Below are 24598 nucleotides of genomic sequence, written 5' to 3'. Positions count from 1 at the left end.
CATTACAATTTGCACAGCTTTGAAGTCTGCCTCTTACGCTTCGACAAACTTTTTTGCACAAGTCTCTTTGGGTATTAATTTCTTGAAATGCATCTCTTGTGTAATTTTTCAAATCACTGACACTTTTTGTTTTTTGACTATAAACTTTGTCCTTGAGTACTCCCCAAAAGAAAAAAATCCTTTGGGGTCAGGTCTGGTGAACGTGCCAGCCAATCAAGTGGGCCTCTTGGGCCAATCCATTTATTAGGAAATGTTTCATCAAGATACTCGCGGATTACTCTTGAATAATGTGGAGGGGCCCCATCTTGTTGGAAATAAAGGTCATTTGAATTAGGCTGTTGCTGTAACTGGGGAACAACTTGATTCATTAGAATTTCGAGATACTTATCTCCTGTGACTGTTCTATCAAAAAATATTGGTCCTAAAACACCAAAACTTGAAATACCAGCCCAATCATTGACACCAGGCTCATTTAGTTGTTGCTCTACTGTTAAATGCATGTTCTCATTATACCAGTAAATACAATTACGTCTGTTAATATGGCCGGATAATTTGAAAGAAGCTTCATCACTCCGCATAATGTTATCTAAAATTACTGGATTTTGTTTGATAAATCCCCCCCTTCATAACCTTATTACACTTTCTGTCCAGCTACTTTTGGACCACCCTGTATATAGTTACAAAGTCAATGGCAAAGTAATGGAGGGGAGATATGTTTCTCTGAGGCTGTTAGCTTCAGTGATCTGAAACCTAGAAATTTACTCAAGCACACTTACTGCTGAGAGGGGTTAATCGGACATTTTAAGGGTAGGTTTTATGTGAACAACCAAAGAGCAGGTGGGAGGTTGTTCGCCATATCTCCAGTCCAGGGTGGGGTCCAGAGGATAAATAGCCAGCCTTTTGGGTCATTAGGTGTTTTGTGTGTCTAAAGGTGACAGCTCCAGAGAAGTGTTCATATTAAACCATACTGAACCTGGTTTTGGTAATCCTGAGCAGGCGGACCCTCGCCGATACACAGACTGTATACCATTTTGTTTTGTTTTCCTGTTTGCCCGAAAGCCCATGTTTATTTTTGCTTTGCACTGGTTTATGCTGCATGTATATAATAAACCAGTGGAAGATTTAAAGAGATAGTGTTCCTGTGTCTATATCCGTGTGTAGCTGAGTGAGCCGATCTACCACCGTTGGTGCTAGACATGCAGGCATTTTCCCCGCAAAGTGCGTGTGACTGCTGTGGACAAACCGCTTGACCTGGGTGAAGGCAGCCATAAGCCAGGAAACGACGTCAGACAGCATGGAGGAGCTGATGAAACATCTAGTCCAAGTCCAACAGTAGCATCAACAGCAGCAGCAAGCACAGCAGCAGCACCTGGTGCAACAGTAAACAAACTGTTGGTGCAGCAGCTCCAACAGCAGCAGTGACAGCAACAGTAGGTCCTTACAGGGTAGATGGATCTCCTTGCAGAGGCCGTTCGTTGGAGGCTGGCAGCCCCTCCCCCAAGTCCAGGTGATGACTCATAGGTTCGGAAAGTGGTAAGATGAGCCCTGCAAAAGATTTCCCCAGGGGATGATGTGGAGGCATTTTTGACTGTATTTGAACTTGTGGCAGAGAGTGAGAAGCTGCCACCAGAGCAGTGGGCGCAGATGCTGGCCCTCTACCTAAGAGGTGAGCCCCAAAAGGCTTATTATGACCTGACATTACGGGATGCACAGGAGTATGCCAAATTAAAAACTCAAATTTTGACACGCTCAGTAGTGAAAAGTGTCAATCAGAGCACAAAGGGTTCACCACTGGGCGTTTTGTGGTGACAAAACCCCTTGCTTCAAAATGTTCAACTTACTGCATCTTCTACAGAAGTGGTTGCAGCTGGATTCCGCCACTCCAGGCCATATGGTCGAGTGGGTTGTTATGGATAGATTTAGCCACTCCCTTCCTAGGCCACCTCAGACCTGGGTTGTCCAGGGAGACCTCCAGAATGCGGATGACCTAGTTGGCCTCGTCAAAAAGTAGCAGGTGGTCGAGAGGTTGCTAAGGAAGCCAGGCAGTGTTGCATCCCCATACTGGGGTACCCAAATGGAGTCCGAATCTCAGAAGAGGGGTAGTAGAGCCACAACTTGGGGGAGTCTAAGGTGCCAAAGGATTGCTTATGGGTTGCCAAAGGCTGCTGGTGACGCTCTGTTGGAGGGGTCACCTTCCTGGACATATAGTCTCCCATTATCCTATGTCCTCTGAACAGATGGACTGCAGCATAGGCAGGCGCTGTTCATAGAATACTTATTCCGGCTGCAGTGTGGACTGTCAGCCCTTTAAGGGGCCGCAAGCATGTCCCGTGACAATAAATGGGGTACTTATAGGGCCCTTTATGCCCAAAAAGTTACATTTTAGTTTAATCAGACCACAGAACATGTCTCAAAAAATTAAGGTCTTTGTTCCTGTGTGCATTTGCAAACATTATTCTGGCTTTTTTATGTTTCTTTTGGAGTAATGGCTTCTTCCTGGCAGAGTGGTCTTTCAGCCCATGTTGATACAGTACTCGTTTTACTGTGGATATTGACACAATCTTACAAGCTTCCGCCATCATCTTCACAAGGTCTTTTGCTTTTGTCCTTGGGTTGACATGCACTTGTCAGACCAAAGCACGTTCATATCTGGGACACAGAACCCGTCTCCTTCTAGAGCGGTATGATGGCTGGACATTCCCATATTGTTTGTACTTTTGTATAATTGTTTGTACATATGAACAAGGCACCTTTAGGTATCTTGAAATTGTATCCAACGATGAGCCAGACTTGTGCAAGTCCACAATTCTCTTCCTGACATCTTAGCTGATTTCTTTAGGCTTTCCCATGATGCTACACAAAGAAGCAGTGTATTTCTGGTCTGCATTAAAATACATACACAGGTATGTCTCTAATTAACTCAGATGTTGCCACAAAAAAAAAAATCAGAAGCTTCCAAACACATGACATCATTATATGGGCAGTCCAGAATTGTTTAAAGGCATAGTAATGTTAGTGTTTGTAAACTTTTGACTTTGCAGTAAGTAATAAAAAAATCCTTAAAACATTAGATTCTCTATGGGGTTAAGGTGAGGCGAGTTTGCTGGCCAATCAAGCACAGTGATACTGTTGTCTTTAAACAAGGTATTGGTACTTTTGTCAGTGTGGACAGGTGCCAAGTCCTGCTGGAGAATGAAATTTCCATCTCCAAAAAGCTTGTCGTCCTGGTAGACAACTGTGCTGACTTTGGTCTTGGTAAAACACATTGGACCTACACCAGCAGATGACATGGCTCCCCAAACCATCACAGATTGTGGAAGCTTCACACTAGAGCTCAAGCAGCTTGGATTGTGTGCCTCTTCACTCTTCCTCCAGACTCTGGGACCTTGATTTCCAAATGAAAATCGGAACTCTGGGACCTTGTGGAGTGTGTCAATGACTGCCTTCTGGACATCTGTCAAGTTAGCAGTCTTCCCCATGATTCTGGAGCCTACTGAAACAGACTAAGAGACCTTTTTAAATGCTTAGGAAGCCTCTGCAGGTGTTTTTTGTTAATTATTTTAATTTACTGAGATAATGACTATTGTGTTTTCATTGGCTGTAAGCCATAATCATCAACATTAACAGAAATAAACACTTGAAATAGAGCTAGGGTTTTCTAAACATACACTATCCTTCTTACACAGTTAGCAAACACAATGTACCAAATAAAACACTGGAGTGGTGGTTGTTGGAAATGGTCCTCTATACACCTATGTAGATATTGCAATAAAAACAAGACGTTTGCAGCTAGAATAGTCATTTACCACATTAACAATGTATAGAGTGTATTTCTGATTAATTTAATGTTAGCTTCATTGAAAAAAAAATTTGCTTTTCTTTCAAAAATAATGAAATTTCTAAATGACCCCAAACTTTTGAACGGTAGTGTATATTCTGTAGAAACTCACTATGCTACTTAAACTTATGCATTGACATATATTATATGCGGAGTCCAGTGCGTGTCTTGGCAGCATAGGGACTAGACTAGACCTGGCCTATTCTCATGTCTTGGATGGGCATCTGGGAGTAGACAAAACTCAAGAGCGGGTCCTTCAGAGGTTCTACTGGCCTGGATGTCACAGAGAGATTGTTAACTACTGCCGGTCCTGCTCTACCTGTCAGCTAACTGCTTCCATATCCCACTTCCAGAGTCCCACAGTGCCAATGCTTATTATAGAGGTCCCATTTGACCGTATTTCCATGGACTTTGTGTAGTAGTGGGGAAGGACGTAGCCTTCCTTTGGCACTGATGTAGTTAAAAGGGAATGCTCCCGGAGTTAGACCTCTCTGAACTGTTGTTAGATCAAGCTAAGGGGTTATCTGTAGTGGTCCAGTCAGTAGAGTAACCTGCCACAAGATGCCACTGTCGGGTACATCTGTTAGTGAGAGTCTACTAGCAGGATGACAGTGAAGAGTTAATTAGGTAAAAGAACAGCCCAGAGAGGGTGGGCACTCTAGGCAATGAGTATTGAGTTTCCAGAAAGATTCCTTGAGAGCTTGGACAGTGAAAAGAACGGGCAGCCAGATTATGTGGTGGCTGCTAGGGTAGACGGGAGCTCTGTACCCCAGACAGTAGGATCCCTACGCAAGAGTCCTGTTAGCCGGCCGGAGAAACTCAACGGAGGTATTGAGGACCCAGGGCACTTTCAGTCTGTAGGCAGCAGAGGAGGAAGATAGGACTCCGGGCTAAGACATGGGGGAGATATAGGATCCGGATATACTGTCGTTGGTGAGGAAGATTCTCTTGGGCTAGAGATTAGAGTCACAGAGATGCTTCACTTAAGGAGGGAACGAGGGCTGAAGATGTTGCCAGCGCCTGTGAGGGAGACGATAACCTGTCTGGTCTTATCCATTATTTCTGCCTGTAAATATTGTACATATTCCTCTTCTCCAAGTAAACACCCAGGTATGGTTGAAAACCTCGTGTCCTCTGAATTTATTGCTGCCCTGGTCCCAGAAGAGAAATGCCTGGAGACTGCCACGATCAGATGGTCTGAAGTAAGTGGAGAGCACCATATACATGGCCACACATCAGAGGGAGGACCCACAGCTCGCCCACGACTACCTCGCTGAGGCATCTTACACGTGTCAGGCCCTTAGTTAAGTTTGCCAGATGGCACCAGTACATCCTAGTGGTAATGGGCTATGCAATACAGTACCAGGAGGCGGTACCACTGAGTATCTCCTCCGCCAGGAGTATAGCCGAGAGCTAGTCCATGTTTTCCCCTGGACGGCCTGGCAAAGGAGATCCTAACGTACCAAGGACCTCATTTTATGTCCAAAGTAATGAGAGAGTTGTGTAAAGCTCTCCAGATTACACAACTCCGGACGTCGGTGTACCATCCGCAGATGGACGGGCTGGTGGACAGGTTGAACATCCTTCTCTACTACCCTTGCTTAAGAAGGTTGTGGAGAAGGATGGCTGAGACTGGTATTGCCTACTGGTTGTTCTCCATTAGGGAAGTCCCACAGGTCTCAACGGGTTCCTCACCGTTCGAGCTGCTTTACGGACGGCATCAGGACCGGATGTAGGACCGGATCGAGAAGGTGATGCTGATTTTGAAGGAGAGCCTCCTGCAATCACAAGAAGCCCAGGCCCAGACAAGGGTCTACAATCACGGAGTGAGTCTGAGACAGTTCAGCCCTGGAGACCGGGTGTATTGTTGGTACCCATAGTCTAAAGTAAATTTCTGGCCAAGTGGCAAGGGCCATATGAGGTGGTTGAAAAATTGAGTGACGGAAGTTACACGGTCCACAAGCAAGGGAGAAGAAAGACGTACCAATTATGCCACAACAACCTGCTCAAATCGTGGCGAGACAGAGAACCGGTTAAAGCTATGTGCTTGGGGGCCAATCCTGAAGCCAGGGTCGAAGATGTCACAGTGGCAGAGACACTGTCACGGGTCCAGAAGCAACAGTGCCGAGAACTGCTTCAACAGAAGCAGGAACTGTTTTCATAGTTGCCAGGATGTGTGCAGGTTATGGAGCATGGAATCGTGACACAACCGCATGTGTGGGTAAACCAGAAGCTGTATTGGATTGGCGAAGCCCACCATGAGGTCAGGAGAATGTTGAGCCTGGGCGTCATTGAGTAATTAAAGAGCGGCTGGTCCAGCACCATTGCCCTGGTGCTGAAGCCTGATGGAGAATGGCGCTTTTGTAACGATTACTGGAAGCTAAATGAGGTTTCCAAATTCGACGCGTATTCCCCGAGTTGATGAACTCATTGTGAGGCTTGGTTTAGCCAGATACAATTCTCCTGTCCCCAAGTGCCAAGCAGAATATGTACTTCTATACACCTGATGGGTGCTTTCAATATACCAGGATGCCGTTTGATCTGCAGGGAGCCCCAGCTACCTTCTAGAGGGCCACTTACTGGATCCTAGCCTCTCACAAAACTTACGTCGCTGCTTACCTAGACTACATTGTTATCTTCAGCCTGGATTGGGGAAGTCACCTGTAGAAGGTCCAGGGGGTACTGGATTCCTTGAGGAAAGCAGGATATATCATAAACCCAAAGAAGTGCACCATAAGGGAAGAAGAGGCAAAATACTTCACTACATCATCGAAAGGCACGAAATAAAGCCGCAAGTGAATAAGGTGAAGGCAATCCAAAATTAGCCGCAACCGGTGTCGAAGAAAACGATTCGGGCATTTCTGGGAATTGTGGAATACTATCTGCTATTTATGTCGAACTTCACTATGATAGCCGTCCAACTTTACCAACGTTCTTAAAGACATGAAGACTTCGATGGCCAAATGGTCTTCTGAAGCAGAAATGGCATTCCAAGAGTTGCAGCTCGCCCTGTGGAAGCAGCCAGTCTTGATCGCACCTGACTTCAGTAAGCAGTTCGTAGTCCAGACGGACGCCTCAGAGGTCGGGTTAGGAGCCCTGTTGTACCAAGAAGTAAATGGCGAGGAACATCCCATCCTGTATCTAAGCAGAAAACTCTCTGCCTGTGAAAAAAACTACACTATTGTGGAAAGAAAGAGTGCATGGCCATCGAATGGACAATTGAAACACAGAGGTGCTACCTGTTAGGTCGGAAGTTCAGGTTAGCGTCAGATCATGCGCCCTTGAGATGGATGAGGGAAAGGAAGGGGAAGAGTGCTCAGGCGACTAGGTGGTTTCTAGCGCTCCAGGACTTTAGTTTTCTTGTGGAGCACAGGCCCGGGAAGGTACACGGTAATGCAGATACCCTGTCTAGACTTACCTGTTTGGTGACTGAAGGTGCCAAAAGCCACGGCTTTAGGCAGAGGAAGGGGGGAAATGTGACAAAGTCATTAGCAATGTACTGGAGGGGAGATTTGTTTCACTAAGGCTGTTAGCTTTAGTGATCTTAAACCTAGAGTAATCTGTCTGAAGGTTTATGATATTTAATCTGAAAGCAACATGAAGTAGGGTTAGATACTATGATTCCAGTAAGGTTTCCCTTACTACGCTGCTTGTTATAGTTTCAATAAAATCTGTTTTTAAATCAGCAGTAGCTTATCACTGGGGGGACTAGTTGTCTCTTGCTGTGTATTCCTGCTTTGTGTAACCCTGCCCCCAACAGCGATTAGTGGCTTTCTGGCTATGCACAGTGTTGTGGGCAGGGTTATAAAGCGCTCAGCATTCAGAGAACTGGTACATAGGTCTACAGTAGATAAAGCAGTGGTTTTATTAAAGCACCACTCCAGTATTTTTTTTATTGCACCTCTGGAGTGGTGCTTTAAATGTAAGTCCCATACCCCCGGTCATATACTCACCTTCCGCCGCCTTCATCGGTTTCCAGCATCGCTCCGGTCCTTCTCCTGTGAAACATGACCTGCTCGCTGCCCCAGTGTTTCATGGAGCTGCACGGAGGTCACTTTTCAATACAAGTCTATGAGAGCCTTGTTTTGGCTCCCGTGAGCGGAGCTGCTGACTTCTGACTGTCAGAAGCTGCTCTCACAAAATGGCTCCACGAGACTGGAGCAGTGCTGAAAATTGGTGAAGAGGCTGGAGGGTGAGTACATAACCCGGGGCTGGGGGCTTACACTTAAAGCGCCACTACAGAGCTATAAAAAACCCCGCCCGCTGTAGTGCTGCTTTAAAACTGCATTAAGCTGCACAGTAAATGACACATCACTGAAGTGAGAGTCTCTGCCCCCACATCATGTGGCTCTCAAATTACATAGCAAGAACCTGGTGACATATTTTCTTTAATGAGTAAGAGTCATACTTACTTGAAACGTGTCGGAAAATAACATGTTTTTTTTGCTGTTTTTTTTTTTTATAAGGAAACAACCTTAAAGAGTTTTAATTGTTATTTCATAAATCAAAGAAATGAAATAAATCAAATAAGAAACTTTGGTATATATGTTATCCGGTAAATCTGCATTTTTTCCTCTTGGACTGATCATTCATTTTCAAAATTCTCAATTTCTTGTGAAATATGTTTCCAGTGAAGACAGATTGTTAGATTACTAAAATAAGAGATGACAGTTGGTATTGATATGATTATATGTAGAGAGGAGGCGCAGAAAGGTCCTAGTGGCAGATCTCTCCCCTCCGTTCTACATAGAATTTTTTATAAACTAACTGCCATCTCCTATCTCAGTAATGTAACAATCTGTCTTCATTGAATATAGATTTCACATGGGAATTTAGAATTTTTAAGATGAAGATGTCGTGATTAAAGATGAGTGAACATGTTCAGAAAACGTTCATTTTTTTTTTTTAAATTTCGGCATGAACATTGCACATTCAGATTCGTGATCGGACACCTGAGCGTTTTCACTAAAAATCAGCCCAATTCGGCAAAACTGCAGTAAAAGATCGCTTTTCCACTACTGTATTTTTTATTACTTTGGTTAGGATAGTGGTGCTGTATGATGAGTAGGGGAAGGGAGGGAGGGTGTCTTTGATGAGAGAAGGGGTTGAGGAGAGGTCAGTGTAGTGATGGGCTGTTAATCTTAATTTTTTTTTCTTTCTTAACTTAATGTGAACAGATTGCGGCAAGCCAATCAGGGTGCAGGAACCATTTACATAGTTACATAGTTTATAGTTTATAAGGCCGAAAAAAGACAAGCGTCCATCCAGTTCAGCCTATTTCTTGTGCACTGCAGCTATTCCGCAGCGTTGATCCAGGGGAAGGCAAAAAAAAACCATGCGGTATAGGCCAATTTACATCATTGAGGAAAAATTCACTTCCCGACTCCAATCTGGCAGTCAGATTAAATCCCTGGATTAATTAACTATCACTAAGCATAAGATGTAATTTTATTGTTCTCAAGAAAGGCGTCCAGGCTTCTCTTGAACTCATTAAGTTCATTCACAACATCAAGACACAAGGGCTTGTGCCATTGGCTGCTGAAGTCACATGTCCCTCTCCATATAAAGAGCGGACATTTTGTTTTAGCACAATTTTGTCAGTGTAACAGCCCAGAGAGGCTTCTCCTGGATACTGAGAGATTGAGATAGTTAGCTAGGCGGTTGCTTCTTAGTCAGATAGTTTAGATAGATAGGGTTCTGTGTGGCTGTGAAAGCGACCTTCCAGCAGAACAATCGTTTTTGCTATTAGTATGGTCCAGAGACAGAAGGCCACATTTCAGCATAGAACTCTGTTGTGCACCGCTGATGTGCTCCATGTAGAAGTATAACTTTGAAACTCAATTTTTTTCTGTTCTTACTATGCAACATAACGCAAGCCATATCTGAGCTTGTAATTCTTTTGCGCTGAGAGTCAGCTGTATCCAGGGCTCCACAGTAAAAATTATAATTTTTTCTGTTACTATCGTGATACATACAGTAGGCCACATCTCAGCTTGTCATTTTTTTGCGGTGAGATTCAGCTGTATGCAGGGCTCGGCCACAGTCAAAAAATCTTCCGTATATACTCGTGTATAAGCCAACCTTTCAGCACAATAATTAGGCTGAAAAAGCCCCCCTCGTCTTATATTTGAGGATATACTTAGTGAATTTATATCTATACTGTAAGTATATACCGGCTGTAGAGGGGTATTACGAGCGGTGGAGGAGCAGGGCACAAGCATTAGGTGGCTGCTGCTGCTACCACGTGTGCCCGCTGCTAAAGCAAATGACTATTCACTCTTCTCCATGCCCATGGGAGTGGAGAGGAGTGAATATTCATTTTCTTTAATAGCGCACACTGTAGCCGCAGTCGCCGGCTTCCTGCTGCGGCTCAGCGATCCTGTGTGCCCGCTATTAAAGAGTATGAATATTGACTCTTCTCCACACCCATGGGCATGGAGAAGAGTGAATATCCATTCACTTTAGTAGCGGGCACAGCAAATCGGCGAGCCACGGCCGACGCTGACCATGTACACTATTAAAGAAAATGCATATTCACTCCTCTCCACGCCCATAGTCCCTTCGTGGAGAGGAGAGAATATCCCAGCAGCTCACCTCAGCGTCTGAGAGCACATGGCAGTGACATCATGTTCTGCTCAAATGCTGAGATCAGCTGCTGGCAGAACCAGACGCAACGCTGGAGCAGAGGGGAGGAAGGTGAGTAGAAGTGTTTATTTTTTTCATGTGTACAGTGATGGGGTGCAATGCATACCAGGATTGGGGATGAGGGGTCCATGCATACCAGGACAGTGTTCCATGCATACTAGGACAGGGGTCCATGCATAGCTGGACAGGGGTCCATGCATATCAGGATTGGGGATGAGCGGCCATGCATACCAGGATTGGCGATGAGGGGGCAATGCTTACCAAGGTGCCTCGGCTTATATTCGGGTCGGCTTATAATCGAGTATATACAGTAATTTCTTCTGTTACTACCATGATACATTCAGCAGGTCACATCTCTGCTTTAAATTCTTTGGTGCCAATATAGTTCTCCATACAGGGGTTCACATGATAAAATTTAAATTGGTTGTCTTACTACTGTGCTACATAAAGCAAGCCACATTTCAGCGTTTAATTCTTTGGTGCTGATATTGTTCTCCATACAGGGGTTCACATGATAAAATCTAAATTTTTTGTCTTACTACTGTGCTACATAAAGCAGGCCACATTTCAGCATTTTATTCCTTGGTTCTGATATTGTTCTCCATACAGGTGTTCACTTGATAAAATCTAAATTTGTTGTCTTGCTACTGTGCCACTCTCACTTTATGAAATAATAACTCTGGAACGCATCAACGGATCCCCCTGATTCTGAGATTGTTTTTTTTCATGACATAGTGTACTTATTGATGGTGGTAAAATTTGTTCGATGTGACTTGTGTTTATTTGTGATAAAAATAGAAATTTGGTGAAAATTTTGCAATTTTCAAACTTTGAATTCTTATTGTCATGTCACACAAAATAGTTAATAAATATCACTTCCCACATTTTTACTTTACAGTAGCACAGGTGTTGCATGAAAACATTTTTGTTAGGACGTTATAAGGGTCTAAATTTGACTAGTGATTACTCATTTTTCCAGCAAAATTTACTAAACCATTTTTTAGGGACCACATCATATTTGAAGTGACTTTGAGTCTCTATGACTGACAGAAAATACCAAAAAGTGACACCATTCTGGAAACTGCACCCCTCAAGGTGCTCAAAACCACATTCAAAAAGTTTATTAACCCTTTATGTGCTTCACATGAACTGAAGCAACATGGAAGGAAAAAATTAACATTTAACTTTTTACACACAAATTTTACGTCAGACTCCGTATCAAGAGAAAATAGACTGCAAAATTTGTTGTGCAATTTCTCCTGAGTATGCCGATACCCCTTACGTGAGGGAAAAAACACTCTTTGGGTACACGGCAGGGCTAGGAAGGAAAGGAGCACCATTTGACTTTTTGAACGCAAAATTGGCTGGGATCTAGAGTGGACGCCAAGTTGCTTTTGGAGACCCCCTGATGTGCCTAAACAGTGTAATCCCCCCACAAGTGACACTATTTTGGAAACTATCCCCTCAGGGAACTTATCTAGGTGTGTGGTGAGCACCTTGAACCACTAGGTGCTTCACAGAAGTTTATAATGTAGAGCCGTGAAAATAAAAAATCTAACTTTTTCCACAAAAATGATCTTTTTTTTATTTTCACAAGGGCAAGAGGAGAAAATGGACCCTGAAAATTGTTGAATTTCTTGAGTGCGCTGATACCCCATGTACGGGGGAAAAAAACACTGGGCGCACAACAGGGCATGGAAGGGAAGGAGCACTGTTTGACTTTTTGAATGTAAAATTTGCTGACCTAATTAGCGGACGCCATGTCGTGTTTGGAGAGCTTGAAGGATTCTATCAATGGGTATAGTGAGCATTTTAAATCCAGAGGTTTAACATTTATTGTCTTACTATGCTACAGAAATCATGCCACATTTAATCTTTTAATTCTTTCGTGCTGATGTTCAGCTCCATACAGGGGTTCGCATTATGAAATCTAAATTTGTTGTGTTACTACTGTGCTCCAGAAACTAGACCACATTTCAGCTTTTAATTATTTTGTGCTAGTATTGTGCTCCAGCCAAGAGTCCACATTTCACAATATAAGTTCTTTTTGCTAATAGCGTGGTCCAGAAACCAGGCCACATTTCAGCAGATAAATAGTTTGTGCTAATATTGTGCTCCATCCAGGAGTCCAAATTTTAGAATCTAAATTGGTTGTGCTAATAGCGTGGTCCTGAAATCATTCCACATTTAAGCATTGGACAGGGCTTGGAGCAGCATTTCTAGCTTAAACTTTGATCTGTAACTGATGGATGAGTAACAGGTGTAGGCCTGGTGATCTGAGACCTCTGCCAATTTCAGGCAAAACACATGAAGGAAACTCAACTTGGAGACTAAACATTTCCAATAATTATGGGCAGATACCACTAAAGTGGCATCAATTTCTCTTTATTTATTTTACTCACTTATATAGCCAGTGCAAATAATACAACAGCGCTTTACAGACATTATTAGTTTCCCCATAGTAGAAATAGTATAATGTGGCTCTGACACCCCTTCCACTACAGGCAACCTACCAAATGGAGACCCAACTTTTAGTCTCCACATTTCAAAAAAATTATTGATAACATCAGCAGCAGTAGCAACAGCAGGCACAGAAGCCATGACAAAGATCTCACAGACTGCAATAATGCGAGAACAATGCAGCACACTAAAAACTACACCATTGCCTAGTCTGCACAATCTGCGACTGGGATGCAAAAGTCATTGGAGATCCATGACTTGTTCATCTTGATGAAAGTTAGGCGGTCTACACTTTCAGGGGACAGCCAGATGCGCTTATCTGTCAGGACAGCACCAGCCTTGCTGAAGACATATTTTGACAGAAGGTTGGCTGCCGGGCATGACAAAACCTCCATGGTGTGACCGGCAAACTCAGACCACTCTTTCATATTTGAAGACCAAAATGCAGTTTAATCATATCGCGCCATTAATACCACAGCGCTTTACAGACATTAGTGGCACTGTCCCCATTGGGGCTCACAATCTAAATTTCCTGTCAGTATATCTTTGGAGTGTGGGAAGAAAAATATGTACCTGGAGGGAGACCTGGCAAACACGGGGAGAACATGCAAACTCCTTGCACATGTCGTCCTTGGTAAGGTTAGAAGGCAAGGATCCCAGCGCTGCAATGCTGGTAATGTTTTTGCATTGACGACTCAACGTTTCCGGGGTTGGAAGTCTATAACTGCGATGCACACTGTGTGCCTCACTGCTGTCTTGGGGAAAATCACTCTCAAGATTGTCTTCAAGCATGTTTTTATACTCCAGCATGGATGTGTCCCTTTCCAGGGGTGAGGGCGCGTCTGGCAAAAACTCTTGTACCGTAGATCGAGCAGAGCGGCAACCCAGTAGTCAGCACTATTGCTAATCCTAACAATATGGGCAAAAATCCTGTTGCAGATAGTGCTGCAAAAAGGCGCTCATGGGTCGGTCTTTTTCCTGAGGTCCAAGTCCGTAGTATGTTGGTGGCAGGATAACACTCAAGCTTGCTTCCTCCATCCCCACCTGTCAACCACGGACAACAGAGAGGGGATAGTTATCCTCTTAATCTCCTAATTGTTGCGCGTCCATCATCTCTTTCTCCTCGTCTTCCTCCATTTGTTCCTCGGCTCCTGCACCTTCACTAACAGTTTGTCTGGTACCATGAACCTCCCAAGCTATGCAAAATAACACACTGTGTCATGCCTTGTGGGGGGGACTTCTCTCTGCACTGTCAGAACGCGTGTTTCATTAAGGCAGAGGTTAAGGGCGCAGGTGGAGGCTCTAGAGGAGGTGGAGGAGGCCGAAGCAGTGGAGGAAGTGTTAGATACAGAGGTTTTTTCCGCAAGCCTTGGGGATTCCAAGACATGTTTAGTGACACCTTGATGTCTAGTGGTTTAGTTCTCCATCCCCTGGTGTGTAGTGGTTTAGTCCCCCCCCCCCTAGGTGTTTAGCAGTTTAGTTCTCCAACCCCTGTTGTCTATTAGTTTAGTTCTCCCATATTCTGGTGTGTATTTGTTTTGTTCTCCATCCCTAAGTGTTTAGTAGTTTAGTTCTCCAACCCTTGTTGTATATTAGTTTAGTTCTCCATCTTCTGGTGGGTCGTGGTTTAGTTCTCCATCCCCAAGCACCCTGCAAGTCTTGGGGATTCCAAAACTTGTTGAGCAGCCCATTCCCCGCCTGCCCCCACAGCCACCAGAGTCACCCAGTGCCCAGTCAGCGAGATGTAACGCCACTGCCATACTTGCTTGTCCAGATGTCAGTGGTAAAATTCACCCTGTCAGACAGATTTTTTCAAGAAATGTCTGCAACATGCTGGTGTAGTGCATTCACATCTTTCTTAGAGAAGTAATGGCTACTGGGCAACTGGTACTGGGGGTCTGCGACGGCCATCAACTTTCAGAAAATGTCTGTACCTACCAGGCGCATTTCCATGGCCAACAGATTGGAGATGGTGAAGTTCAAGCTCTTTGCTTTGGCATGTGTAGTAGTAAACAATTTTTTACGTGACCACAACTGTGGACTGAGGGCTGGCTGCTGTGCTGAGAGAGGGTGAAGTAAGGTGAATACGGCAAACTGCTGTACTGTGAGAGAGGTGCAGGCGGAGATGTTACGGTGGATTGAGAAAGATATGGTGTGCTTGGTGTTTGAGATCGGTCAAAATCATCAGGCATGTCTAATTCCGTATCATCTGACTGGCTCTCAGTCAACCTGACTATAGCGTGTAAACAAGTAGGAGTTCTTCGGCCTTAGACTTGTGTGAGAACACTTACTACGGTGATGAAGGAGGAAGAAGCAGCAGATGCGTTTGATGGGGCGGCCTGTGGTTGGTCAGGCCCGGTAATCTGCATTTTAGCGCACTGAGATTCCCAGTCTTACGAATGTTGATTGCTCATGTGCCAGTTCATGCACGTAGTAGTCAAATTATTGCAATTTTTCCTTCTACTCAGTCTGTTTTAACAAAGACGTGTTATCCTTTGCTGTCTCCCAAAAGACACAGGCTAAGCAAACCTTGCTGTCCCTGCGAACTGCAGACCCACGACCGCTGCTGGCCACAGCCACAGTTGTTGCTATGGATGCAGTGCTTGTCTTAGTTGCATCACTCAGTGTCTGTGTGGTAAGCCGCAACGTATACTCGTCTTCCTCCGCCTACTGCTGAGCTACTCAGCTGCTTGCCTTTGGGTTCACACCAAGAGAGATCAACAACCACATTGTCATCCTATCTGTTCTTCCACTTCTCGCCTTGAGAGTCACCATCCTCCTCTTCCTGCGCTGACAGCACAGTACAGTCCGCGTGCGCCTCAAGTATCTGAATCTCATCAGTATCACCTCTATGCTGATGACACACAGATCTACCTCTCTGAACCTGATGTCACCTCCTTACTGACCAGAATCCCACAAAGTCTTTCCGCTATTTCATCTTTCTTCTCTGCTAGATTTCTAAAAGTTAACATGTATAAAACTAAATTCATCATCTTTCCACCATATCATTCAACCCCCCCCAACTGACCTATCCATCAAAGTCAATGGTTGCCCACTCTCCCCAGTCCCGCAAGCCTGACTCTGATCTCTTCTTCAAACCTGAGATCCAAGCCCCTTCCACTTCCTTCCGACTCCAGCTACAAAATATCTCCCGGATCCACACATTCCTCAACCATGAATCTGCAAAAACACTAGTGCACGCCCTCATCACTTCCCGCCTCGACTACTGCAACCTCCTGCTCTGTGACCGCCCTTCTACCATTCTTGTACTCCTCCAATCTTTCCTAAACTCTGCTGGCCGACAAATCCACCTGTCAACCCGCTATTCCCCGGCTTCTCTCCTCTGTCAATCCCTTCACTGGCTCCCTGTTGCCCATAGACTCCAGTTGAAAACCCTAACTTTGACATACAAAGCCATTCAAAACCTTATACAAGATTTGTCCCGTGCATCTCCCCTACTTTCTACCCCAACACACTCTAGTCTACCGTGGAAACCTTCAAAAGGAAGCTGAAGACTTACCTCTTCCGAGAAGCATACAACCTGCAGTAACCCTCGCTCCACCATACCGTTGCATGACCGTCTGTACCCTCACCTACTGTATCCTCACCCATCCTTTGTAGATTGTGTTCTCTCGTGGGCAGGGTCCTCTCTCCTCCTGTACTTATCAGTGACTCTTTTTTTTATTCAAGATTATTGTACTTGTTGTTTGCTTTGTTTACCCATTTTCACATGTAAAACGCCATAGAATAAATGGCGCTATAATAATAAACAATTATACTATTTGTATTGTGGGTCAATTGATTCCACTTTTCCTGGTGTCTGCCCCTAATTTAAGCTTTTTTGGCAGCTTTTTGGCCCCTTTGAAGGTGTTATGTATGCGTTTGGTTTTGTCTACCATTGAATACAATGGGATTCGGAAATGTTCGTTGAAGTGTTCAACGAACTGTTCGGCGAACAATGGGAAGTTCGCAGATCTGAAATGAATCAAACTTTTAAAGATTCACTCATCTCTAGTCATGATTCTACCACTCAAGGTGTCCTAAGGATGCTGTGAATGACAGTTCTGCCGCCCTATGGTATCGAGGGCTGGCTGGATTGTGAGTGACAATTCTACCACCCAATAAGAGACAGAGGTGTGTGTATTGTGATTGACAGCTCAGCCGTCCTATCTGGCTGTGTCTGTGAGACCTCATCCGGGTGTCATCTATTCTGAGTGATTACAGGACTATTAGCACCTTTGCCCATTGTAGCTTTGCTCGTGTGTGTGTGTGTGTGTGTATGTTTGCTCTGTTCTCTGAGTTGTATTCTGATCTCCATTATCAACCTTGGATTTACCATTTTTACCATCTGTTTGACTTGATCCGCTACCTTTGTGATACACTGACCTCGTACTGTTACCTGACTATGCTTTTGTCTTTTCGCTTTGTCTATTATGAGCCCCCTTTATACTGACCCCTGACCTCTTGAGTATCCTGCCTTACGGTAAGTCTGTGAGCAGTGACTAGCGTCACATTGAGTAGTGACTAGTGTAGCAGAAGGGACAGGAGATCACACTCTTAGCTTTACGTGAAGGCATTTATTATGAATATGACATGTATTTCTTAAGTGACTGCTTTATTTTTATACTACCTTTAAACATTAATTTTTTTATGATTTTAGATACAACAATCGCACATATCGCATTGATGATATCAACTGGGATTTTACTCCGGAGTCTACTTTCAAGAAGTCAGATGGCAGTGAAATCAGTTTCATCGATTATTACAAAAATGTATGATTTTACTTTGTATCTATCAAATACTTACAATTTTTAATATTGCAAATAGTACCTAACGTTTTTATTGATTTTTTCTTAATAATAGATACTGCCTAACCTGTTTTGTAGATTGATGAGGGGGATTCAAGGTCCCAAGAACCTATCAATTGGTGCTTGACATAGATACCCATTTGACTGGTATTTTTGTAATACAAAATTGCAATGTTGGTCATCTCAAGTCTTTCTACATGATTTGTCTATGACTGAACAAGCAAATCAGTGACCTTTTTCACAGTACTCAAACGATCAACTCACACTTAGTCCCTAAAAAGAGCCTGCTTCTCCTTAAGGGACTGAATCTGAGACCTCATCCTCGGAGGCAAACTTGTTTATGGATGAAATGTAGAAATGCATCTCTTGGGGAGGTGGGAAAGTGGATGAGGCTATAGAAACTGAGGGCTCTGAGTTCAAGTAGGTATTGATTATTATGGGATCCCCCACACCTCATCTACCTAAATCTTCAAAGTGGAATCCACAGCTATACAGCTATGTCTTAGATGACCAACTAAATTACCAACTTTTTCCGCTGATTGCTGGTCAAGCCCTCATTTTTGGCCCTTCCTCAATATTCAGAGAAACCTTCTCCAATTATGTTTTCATGGATGTGAAGCTCATAGCATCCAGACTTCACACTGCCCCAAAAAATAAAGTTTGAAAAATCTAAACAAAATTTGAAAACGTAACCAAGTTTTCTTTATCGCTTCATTGGGGGACACAGGACCATGGGTGTATGCTGTTGTCACTAGGAGGTTGACACTAGGCAAAAAAAAAGAAAAAAGCTCCTCCTCCGCAGTATACACTCGCCTACAGGCACCAAGCTCACCAGTTTAAGCTTAGTGTCTGTAGGAGGTAGACCTGGATCCTACTGATCCAACCCTGTTGTGTTTTATTAATGTTTTCTTCTTTATTTTTACATTGATACAGCTCTTCAGGGTTAATAGGGAACACTGTGTCCCCTGCTATCCCCATTCTAAAGCGACCAAGAGAGCAGTGTGGCATTTCCCACATCGCCCACTCTTGGACCCGCTGGGCAGGACCTATCCCCTGTCACCTTCGGGTGTCTCAGGGTGATTCTCGGTGGCCAGTCCTTGCCCATTCCCCACCCCAGCACCCTCCGCGGAACGGCCTGGGAGGGAGACGGTGGTCACTACGGTGACCTTCCCCCAGATTCTGGGGTTCACACTGTCTCCTGCACTGTCCAGGACTGGTCAGTGCGGGAAGGAAGAAGAGCCAGGATCCCCCCTATCCACGGAGGACCTCCTGTGTCCATCCTCAGAGGGAAAGCGGAAGAAGAGTCATCGGGAAAGGTACAATCCCTCCCTGCTACCTCCTCAGCCCCAGGTCCCTCACATCTCAGCTTTGGCACGGGCCCTGTAAATCCTGGGATAATAAGGGGGGCATCACATTTCCCCGCCGACGCTCACTTACAGCAGCGCTTGGACATGCACCCTCTCCTCACAGACATCGGGAAGCGAACCGGGGGCCTCGGACTCACAATAGCATGGCGTCCTCCACAGTCGCCGACACCCCCCCCCCCCCCCCCTGTTTCTCTGTCCTTCTTTGCGTGGCATTTCTGCCCGCGCTTTCTCTGTCGGAGGGCGGTTCGGGTTGGGCTTTACTCTTTCTCTCGGGTATACGCCCCTGACGAAAACCGGCCAATCAGGACCGAGGAGCAATATGACACTTCCGTTACTCCCACTTTTATCCCGGGGGCCTATCAGCGGCCGAGTTCTTAAGCCCGCCTCCATCCCTTCTGCCTATCGGAGCTTTAACTCCCTTAGCTTGCTCAGGGCCGCACGCTCCGCTCCGGCTCCGTCCCTCTACGCTGCTCTCGGTCTGGCTCCGGCAGCATCATTCTGTGACTGCCTCATCATCGCAGCCCTGCTCCTTTCTCCGCGGCTCCGGACTTTCCGACGGGGGATACGGGACCGTGCCCATTACAGACCGGGTAGGCCCTACTCTGCCACTTCCCCACATCATAGGCTCCCTCCTCTGCAGTATTCCTGGTTAGGCACATATGCCCAATCCCAGGGAGCTTTTAGTCCGTCCCACTCACACAGTCACATATTACGCCTGTGCTCTTTGCAGTACTTAGTGGCCCGCGGGTCTGACAACGGCTTTCTGCTCAACCTGCAAGCCTCCCACCATGCTGGCACCCCAAGACCCCCCTGCCACCCAGGACGAGGTAACTCCCCCTCCTCCGGAGTGGGCTGTTGCTATGTCCCAATCTGTCTCTGATCTCACCAAGGTATCTCAATCTCTGGTGCTCCGAACGTTCCAACGGACGATTCGCAGGCACCCCTGCCCCCTCCTTCTAAGGGCAGACCGAGGGCACGTTCTCCGAATCGGACTCACACAAGCTCATCCTCCAGCTCCCCAGACTCCAAATTGCTCCCTCTTTCCCAGAGGTCGCTCCGGGATCAGACACGGAATCAGATTCTGACTCTGGATCCGACACGGACCAATATTCTAGAGTCCAGGACATGGTTGAGTCCCCTTCTGTGGATCCTCCTGTCTCTCGGCTAAGACGGTACTGTCCCTTCCAGACGGTTCTTCCCTCAAGGACACTATGGATAGACAGGTTGAGGCCTTGGCTAAGTCAGCCTTCGAGGCCGCTGGCACCTCCTTTTGTCCTTTCTTTGCCTCAACTTGGGTATCAAAAGCAGTCTCCGCATGGGCCAAACAGCTTAGGCAGGGCATCCTCACCGGAGCTTCCCCAGGCGATCTGGCCGACCTAGCGGATCAGATCGCCCACGCAGGGAAATATCTTCTCATGGCGTCCCTTGACGCCGCTACCTGTTCAGCCCGCGTCTCCAGCAATATCATTGCCATACGTAGGATTCTTTGACTGAAGGCTTGGAACGCCGACCCGGCCTCCAAGAAATCACTAACAAATCTCCCTTTTCAGGGCTCCAGACTTTTTGGGTCTAAATTAGACCAGATCATCGCCCCTTTCCTAGGAAACGTTACCTTCAGTTTCGGTCCTTTTGTCGGTTCGCTCAACCAGCACCCTCCTCTCAACAGGACCGTACCCCAGCACAGCAGGACAAACGTAAGCCTACCTTTAGGCCCACTCCCAACTGGCGCGCAAAGGGTCGCTCTTCCAAGCCCTCTGGATCCCGATCACGATCCAACAGATTTTCCTCAGCATGACGGGTCACCCCCACCTGGGTTTTCTCCCAGGGTGGGCGGCCGTCTACTTCTGTTCCGAGACCATTGGGTATCGGCAATAGAGGATGCCTGGGTCAACGAGATAGTGACCTCAGGCTACAAGATCGAGTTCAATGCCATACCAAGAACACGATTTCTCAAGTCCCGCCACCCGCATCCATCTCTACTTCCCGGTTTCCTTCAGGCCATTGCCTCCCTTCTGCGCTCAGGAGTTATAGTTCCAGTCCCCCTTCAAGAAAGGTGTTCGGGTTTCTACTCAAATCTTTTCGTCGTTCCAAAAAAGGACGGCTCACTACGTCCGATCTTAGACCTCAAACAACTAAACCGACAGATACGTGTACGGCACTTCAGAATGAAGTCCCTCGGGTCGGTAATCGCCTCAATGGAGGCCGGGGAATACCTATGTTCAGTGGATATTCAGGATGCTTATCTTCATATCCCAATCTGCGCACCACATCAGAAGTTCCTTCGATTTGCCTTCCAGAACGCACATTACCAGTTCACTTCTCTCCCCTTCGGGCTTGCCTCCGCCCCGAGGGTTTTCACAAAGGTAATGGCGACGGTCATGGCCATTCTACAAGCCAGGGGGATTGTATTTATCCCCTACGTCGACGACCTAATGATCAAGGGTCCCACGTTCAGGGACTGCCTCCACAGTCTCCAGATCCCCCTGAACACGCTTTCTCGGTTAGGCTGGCTGATCAACACAGACAAATCCCCCCTGGTCCCATCTCGGTGCTTAACCTTTCTAGGGATGCAGTTCGACACGACCCATGCCCGGGTCATTCTCCCAAGGGAGAAGATAAACTCTCTCCTTCGGGGGATTCACCTTCTCTCTGACCCAAATCCACACCGTCTTCGCCTGTGCATGAGTGTCTTGGGAAAAATGGTGGCAGCTATGGAAGCTGTCCCGTTTGCCCAGTTCCATACTCGGCCTCTTCAACTGGTCCTTCTGTCGGCATGGGACAAGAACCCGTCGTCTCTAGATCGACGCATCAGGTTACCTCTTCTACCATGTGAGAAGGTCATTAATATGGTGGACTTGTCCTTCTTCCTTCAGACCCAGGAGGTCATTCCTACCGCTTCGCTGGCAGGTGGTCACGACCGATGCCAGCCTTATCGGTTAGGGGGCAGTCTTCCTCCACCACACAACGCAGGGCCGTTGGAGTCTCCACGAAGCCTCCCTACCGATCAATATATTGGAGATAAGGGCAATTTACCTGGCGTTGCGTCACTGGCAGGACATTCTTGCAGGGTTACCAGTCCGCGTACAATCGGACAACGCCACGGCGGTGGCGTACATAAACCGTCAGGGAGGAACGCGCAGCAAGTCCGTCTTAAAAGAAGTGACAAGAGTGCTAGTTTGGGCCGAGAACACTTTTCCGGCAATCTCAGCAGTACACATCCCGGGAGTCGACAATTGGGCGGCCGACTTCCTCAGTCGGCAGGGCCTTGCCTCAGGAGAATGGTCTCTCCATCCCGAGGTGTTCCATCAGATATGCTCACGATGGGGCACGCCGGACGTCGACCTCATGGCGTCTCTGTTAAACCACAAGGTTCCATCCTTCGTAGCCTTGTCCCGCGATCCCCTTGCGATCACTCAAGACGCGCTAGTCATCTCATGGTCTCAGTTCCAGCTGCCCTACCTCTTTCCCCCCTACCATTGATCCCTTGGGTCGTCAAAAAGATCAAGACAGAAGGAGTACCGGTAATTCTAATAGCCCCGGATTGGCCCAGACGTGTCTGGTACGCAGATCTAGTAAACCTGCTCGTCGACTGCCCCTGGAGACTACCGGACCGTTCAGACCTCCTATCTCAGGGACCTATTCTTCATCAGAGTTCTCGTTCTCTGAATTTAATGGCATGGCCGTTGAGGCCGCAGTGTTGAGGAAGGCGGGTTTTGCGGACAACGTCATCCAGACCCTAATTAGTGGCAGGAAACCCGTAACCTCTTGCATATACCACAGAACCTGGAGAGCCTTTTTTCGTCACTGCGAGAAGGATCAGCTAGCTCCCATGTCCTTTTCGCTACCGGTCATTTTGGCTTTCCTTCAGTCTGGCCTGGAGGCGGGACTCTCTCTAAGCACTCTCAAAGGCCAAGTTTCGGCCTTGTCCATTCTATTCCAGCGTAACTTGGCTTTCCGTCCTCAGGTCAACACTTTTCTGCAAGGGGTAGCTCACCTGGCGCCGCCTTATCGTCCCCCGGTGGATCCATGGGACCTTAACATGGTCCTGAGCGTCCTTCAACAGCCCCCATCTCAGCCTCTCTTCTCTCCTGGAAGGTGGCTTTTCTGGTGGCCTTTACCTCTATTTGGAGGGTTGCAGAGCTCGCAGCCCTCTCTTGTCGGTCGCCTTTTCTGGTCTTCCATCAAGACAAGGTAGTGCTCAGGCCAGAGCCTTCCTTTTTGCCAAAAGTAGTCTCCTCTTTCCACATCAATGAGGACATTGCTTTGCCTTCCTTCTGCCCGACCCCAGTGCACCCTCGGGAGAAATCCCTGCAAAAATTGGATCTGGTCAGAGATCTACGTGTGTTCCTTTCTAGAACGGCTTCCCTTCGGCGTTCGGACGCCCTGTTTGTCATTCCTGAGGGGCGTCGCAAGGGTCTCCCTGCTTCCAAGTCAACCATCGCCCGTTGGATACGTTCAACCATTTTGGAGGCATATCGCGTCTCGGACAAAACTCCCCCTCCGGGGGTAAGGGCTCACTCCACCCGGGCGGTGGAGGCCTCTTGGGCTGTTCGCCATCAGGCTTCAGCTTCTCAGCTCTGTAAGTCCGCAACATGGTCTTCACTCCACACCTTTTCAAGGTTTTAGAAGGTCCACACTTATTCATCGGCTGATGCCAGTCTTGGACGGAAGGTTCTGCAGGCAGCAGTTGCCTGCAGTCAGACCTAGTCTGTGGCTACCTTTTTATGTTCTCCCATCCTAGGGACTGCTTTTGGACTTCCCATGGTCCTGTGTCCCCCAATGAAGAGGTAAAGAAAGAGGGATTTTTGGTACTCACCGTAAAATTTCTTTCTTGGAGCCTTCATTGGGGGACACAGCACCCTCCCTGATTTTGGGCATAGGTACAGTGGGCTCTGTTGGGCATCTAATTTAGTTTTCACGGTTGTGCCTTGCATAGTTAATTGTTTTAAGTTCCTCCTACTGCTTTAGCCACTAACTGGTGAGCTTGGTGCCTGTAGGCGGTTGTATGCTGCGGAGGAGGAATTTTTTTTGCCTAGTGTCAACCTAGTGACAACAGCATACATCCATGGTTCTGTGTCCCCCAATGAAGGCTCCAAGAAAGAGATTTTACGTTGAGTACCAAAAATCCCTCTTTTTCACATTACACCCATAAACTGAAAATGTGTTTTATTGCTATTTTATGTGATATGCCAACACAAAGTAGCACGTATTTGTGAAGTATAAAGGAAATGATACATGTTTTTCTAAATATTTTAAAAATATAAACCTGAAAATTGTGACATGCATTAGTATTCAGACCCCCTGAGTAGGGCAAATTTTTGCTGCAATTAGTGCTGCTGCAAGTCTTATGGGGTTTGTCTCCACCAGCTTTGCACTTCTAGATGCTGACATTTTTGCCCATTTTTCTTTTCACACTAGTGTTGGCTAAGTGAAATTTGATGGCAAGAGCCTGTAAACAGCAGGGCTGTGAAGTCGATAAC

The 24598-nt window shown here is 46.3% G+C and overlaps 1 protein-coding gene across 1 annotated transcript in view; it reads left to right on the top strand.

Annotated features, from left to right (window-relative positions):
* The window catches only part of PIWIL1 (piwi like RNA-mediated gene silencing 1), a 462439-nt gene that overhangs the window by 214453 nt on the left and 223388 nt on the right, over positions 1 to 24598 (top strand). Inside the window, exon 9 of the mRNA XM_073676134.1 lies at positions 17604 to 17715. Coding sequence (XP_073532235.1) covers positions 17604 to 17715 — 112 coding nt within the window. The remainder of the gene's footprint in view (positions 1 to 17603; positions 17716 to 24598) is intronic.

This window comes from Phyllobates terribilis, unplaced genomic scaffold (genome assembly GCF_046119375.1).
Source record: "Phyllobates terribilis strain yellow unplaced genomic scaffold, ASM4611937v1 Scaffold_1__5_contigs__length_1240528914, whole genome shotgun sequence".
NCBI lineage: Eukaryota > Metazoa > Chordata > Amphibia > Anura > Dendrobatidae > Phyllobates > Phyllobates terribilis.
This window is presented reverse-complemented; position numbering and strand designations above follow the sequence as displayed.